This window comes from Pteropus medius, unplaced genomic scaffold, assembly GCF_902729225.1.
Source record: "Pteropus medius unplaced genomic scaffold, Ma_sr-lr_union100, whole genome shotgun sequence".
Taxonomy (NCBI): domain Eukaryota; kingdom Metazoa; phylum Chordata; class Mammalia; order Chiroptera; family Pteropodidae; genus Pteropus; species Pteropus medius.
The window spans coordinates 832,911-837,079 of record NW_024342647.1 but is presented as its reverse complement, the minus strand read 5'-3'; the positions used below and the strand labels follow the sequence as shown (position 1 = coordinate 837,079).

Sequence of the window (4,169 nt, the reverse complement as noted above, 5' to 3'; positions counted from 1 at the left end):
TAAGCACACACATGTGCCTATGTGTATGTGTGTAGGCATGTGGTAGGCATATAAATGCATATAAAAGGAATATTGAGGGAAAGGTTTTCAAAGGGAGAATAAAGGAAGGCTTTCGATTTTCTCTGTGTATTATTTTATTTTTTTATTAGTTTTTACAACAAGCAATTTTGCAGTTTTAAAACATAGTTCTTTTTGAATGCCACCATTTGCCAATCTGGCGGCAGCTTTAATGTTCTCAAAGTTTTACACAGAGAGTATATTAGTATAGTTGCAGTGACTGTCCCTTATCCACACCCTAGACAATCACTTTCCTTAAGCAATATGAGAAAAGTATATCTACTCGGATCAATGAACATATTTTAGGTTTCATTTTCTTGTGACAGATCCTATTTTGTTCGATGCGATCCAACGAATAATATATCTTCAACATTCACAGAGGATATGAAGTCACTACATCATCATATTGTTAATATATCCATTCTGCCACTGCTACATCTCATGTTAGATGATTCGAAATGAATGTGAGGAAAAGTGTGAGTATGCCATGATGGTGGGCTTGTCATTTTGTTAGTGAGTTTTTTAGTGCTAAAATTTGTCACGTGCTAATTATCTACGATATAAGATGAAATGATGCTCTTCAATTCAGAACTATTGCAAAAGGGCTAAAATATTATCTGTTCTTCTAAGAACTTTATAGTACTTAAAAGCCCAATAGAGTTTGATAGCTTTGATATCACTATTATATCCTCTATGATGATCCCAGCAGTATTCAGGAGATAAAAGTTTAGCAGGTTTATGAAGAAAGAAATACTTGTTTAAGTGACTTTCATCATGCCACACTGCTTCAATGTTATTTTTCTTATCGTTCATGATTCCTTTAAAGCACTCTCGAGCAAGGTTGAGAACCTGAATGGGAGTGCCACCAAATACAGCAGCATGGTAATAGAAGTCTCCCTTACCGATAGGTATATATGCTTCTGATAACTGATTTCTCTCATAAGGTACATCTATAGGGTTTGCCTTATACCAATAAGAATGTAACTGAGCTACTGTCTCCCCCAGGGTCTCCAATCCATATTCCTGAAAGAAGACTTGATCCACGTCCATGCAGAAGAGGAAGTCAACTTCATATTGGATGTGATCTACAACATGTTCACTGATCGTCTTCATGCGCATCATACTAATATCTTGCCATCTCTTCTCTCGCTTAATTTTAAAAACTTTGATTGTACGGAGGGGACTCAGCTCTATCCAAGGCATCTTGGAGAAATCATCTATCAGGACATAAATTATGACTTTCTGGCCAACCATAAAATAGCTATCAGCAGATACTATAAAGTTGTACAAGTAGTACTCAATATATCTGTGAAGTAAAAAAGAAATAAGTTCATTTTCTTCTGTTTTAGTGGAACACATACTATTTAAATTATACTGACTGTAGTTTATCCAAAAATACTTAGTACTAAGCAATCAAATATTAGATATGCTTTTAGAGTTGTATTTAAGCAGTGTGAAAGAACATGAAGTTATCGGCCTTTCCTTTCCCTGATGAGGTTCTATCAATCATAGGAGAGGAGTTCCATCAGGGAACTTTGAAAAATCAAGGCTCACAAGTCCTGACAGGTGTATGGTATGCCCGGGACTCGAGGGGTTGGGGGCAGAGGGGAGGAGGTGAGGAGAGACAGAGACAGAGAGAGTCAAGGAGAGAGGGAAGGAGGGAGGGAGGGAAGGACAGAGAGACTGAATGCGTGTGCGTGTGAGTTCGTACCTGGGGTTCTGCCTTTATTGAGGTCAAGGGCGGGGTGCTCAGGGTTTCACAAACGTACTCTTTATTGGCAAATTTAAAATATAAGAGTGAGAATTAAAGTGTGAGAAGGGAAAAGCAGGGTCACTCAAACAGTCAATTATCTAGGTGGCCCAGGGCTTTCTAAAAGGGGAATTTCATGGTAGGGCAGCTGGCTCTTTATCTTGTTGGTTAGCTAGTAATCACATAGCTGACAATGTGTTTATTTGAGATGGGTGTCTGAAACAGATGCCTTGGCAATATACAGTTGTCTGGCATATACAGTTGATCAAAAGAGCTTATACTCAGGTGCTTACACTACAATGGAAAACTTAAAGTTTTTCAACTTAAAGAACCCCTCTATTTTGGAATATTAGAGTTACAGAAAAATTGCAAATCTTTAGAAAGAGTTCCCATATACACTTTACCCACCTCCCCCTAATGTTAAGATTTTATATAACAATGGTACATTTGTCAAATCTAGAAATTATCAGTGGCAAAATACTATTAACTAAACCACAGATTTAGTTGGATTTCACCAGTTTTTCCTCTAATAGCCTTGGTGTCCTTCCGGGATCCACTCCAGGACACACGTGGCATTGAGTCTCCTCTAATCTGGGTTGGTTTCTCACCTTGTTGTTCATGATCCTGACCATTTTGAAGAGTCCTGATCAGGTATTTTGTAGAATGGTCCTCAATTTGGGTTTTTCTGATGATTTCTTAGGTAAAGTTAATTTAAATAGTCCCATTTATTAACCTTCTCCTTTATGATTAGCATTTTCTGTGTCTTAATTAAGAAATTATTTTCTTTCCTGAGTTTATAAAGATAAACTGTAGTTTTTCCTTTAACTTTTGGTCTTTAAACTACCTGAGACTTGATTTTTGTATATAGTGTGCTACAGAGGTACAATTTTAATTTTTCCATGTTGACATCGGCTTTCTGCAACATCGTTTATGGAAGTTTTTCCCTATAGATCTACAGTGTCATTGCCAGTAAATATTTTCCCTCCCTGCCTTCCTTCCTTTCTTCCTTCCTTCTTTCCTTCCTTTCTTCCTTCCTTCTTTCCTTCTTCCCTCCTTCTTTCTGTTTTTTTTCTTTTTAAAGAATAAATTACTATCTGTATTTAATAACAAGTTACTCTGAAGTTGATAAACTTTATATTTTAGTGAGTACTATGTACATTGTTCAACTTCGCTTAATTCTTTCTTGTACTTTTGGGTGATTTTGCTATCAGGGCAGCACTTGCTTCATAAAATAAATTGAGATGCGTCTCCTGTTTTTTGTAAGAGATTGTTTAGAATTGATATTAATATTTTTAAAAATATATGAATTCTCCAATGAAATTATCTGGGCCTGGAAACCTTGGAAGTTTTAAAAATTATAATTTCTATTTCCTCAATAACTATAGGTGCTGTTCAAATGACCTGTTTCGTGTTGGGTGAGTTATGGTAGTTTGTGCTTTTCATCTAATTTGTCAAATGTATGTGTATAGAGTGTTTTGTAGAATTCCCTCCCTGATTATCTTTTTAATATGCAAAGATCTGAGGTAAGATACTCTGTTTCTTTCCTGATGTTTGTAATTTGTGTGTGTTTTTTTTTTCTTTGCCAGACTTCCTGGTTGATTGTGAATTTTATTTTATTTTTTTTCAAAGAACGAGCTTTTTGTTTCATTGATTTTTTTCTATTCCTTTTCTGTTTTCAATTTCATGGATTTCTGTTCTCATCTTTACTATTTCCTTACTACCGTTGCTTTGGCTTTATTTTGCTCTACTTTTTCTAGATTCTTGGGGTGGGATTATTGATAACCTGTCATTTTCAGCAATAAGAACCTGAATGGAAAGGACTTTTGGCATTACCTACTTTCCCACAGCAAACACAGTCAACCCCACGGTAATTTTATGATTTGCGTAATAATTTTCCAATACTTCTTCTTTGTAAGTGCCGAGCCACACAATTGGAGCTGACCAGTTGGTAGTTGCATTCATGGATGCTCTGTAAGAAAGACATAAAAATTATGAACACCTTTTAATACGACTGCTATAGATAATACTTATGTAAAAGAAACTATCTGATTGTAGCATATCCTTACTCCTAACTCTAAGCCTTGATGGTTATGATAAACTGGAGAAAACAGTTTATCAGAAATGGTCAAATCATTACAAAAGTACACTTACAATTAGTTATACTGTGATTCCAAGATCTTTGAGGACACGTAGTTGAGAAATGTCCAAAGTCTAAGGTAACAAATTCTCCTTGAATTACGAAGATATGCCTTACTTGTCTTAGTGGGGCTCTGTGTTAAGTTATTAAGCTATTATCTTTCATAACTAAACCCACCACACCATACTCTGCTTTATTATGTACGGGTGAACCACATTCCTCCTT

At 35.8% G+C, this 4,169-nt stretch overlaps 1 protein-coding gene across 2 annotated transcripts; it reads right to left on the bottom strand.

The window, feature by feature from the left end:
- Nucleotides 1–417: 417 nt before the first annotated feature.
- LOC120605763 (N-acetyllactosaminide alpha-1,3-galactosyltransferase-like) lies at nucleotides 418–3,788 on the bottom strand. Of its 2 annotated transcripts, none has more exons than XM_039866720.1 (2): nucleotides 3,645–3,788; nucleotides 418–1,363 (listed from the first exon to the last, which is right to left on the bottom strand). In XM_039866720.1, exons 1-2 carry the CDS (start codon nucleotides 3,767–3,769, stop codon nucleotides 649–651), a joined length of 840 nt encoding a protein of 279 aa, XP_039722654.1. In that variant the 5' UTR covers nucleotides 3,770–3,788; the 3' UTR covers nucleotides 418–648. The 2 variants fall into 2 exon arrangements, 1 of the variants encoding a protein (XP_039722654.1); XR_005653697.1 differs by having other exon boundaries at nucleotides 1,279–1,363; nucleotides 3,641–3,671.
- Nucleotides 3,789–4,169: the final 381 nt, after the last annotated feature.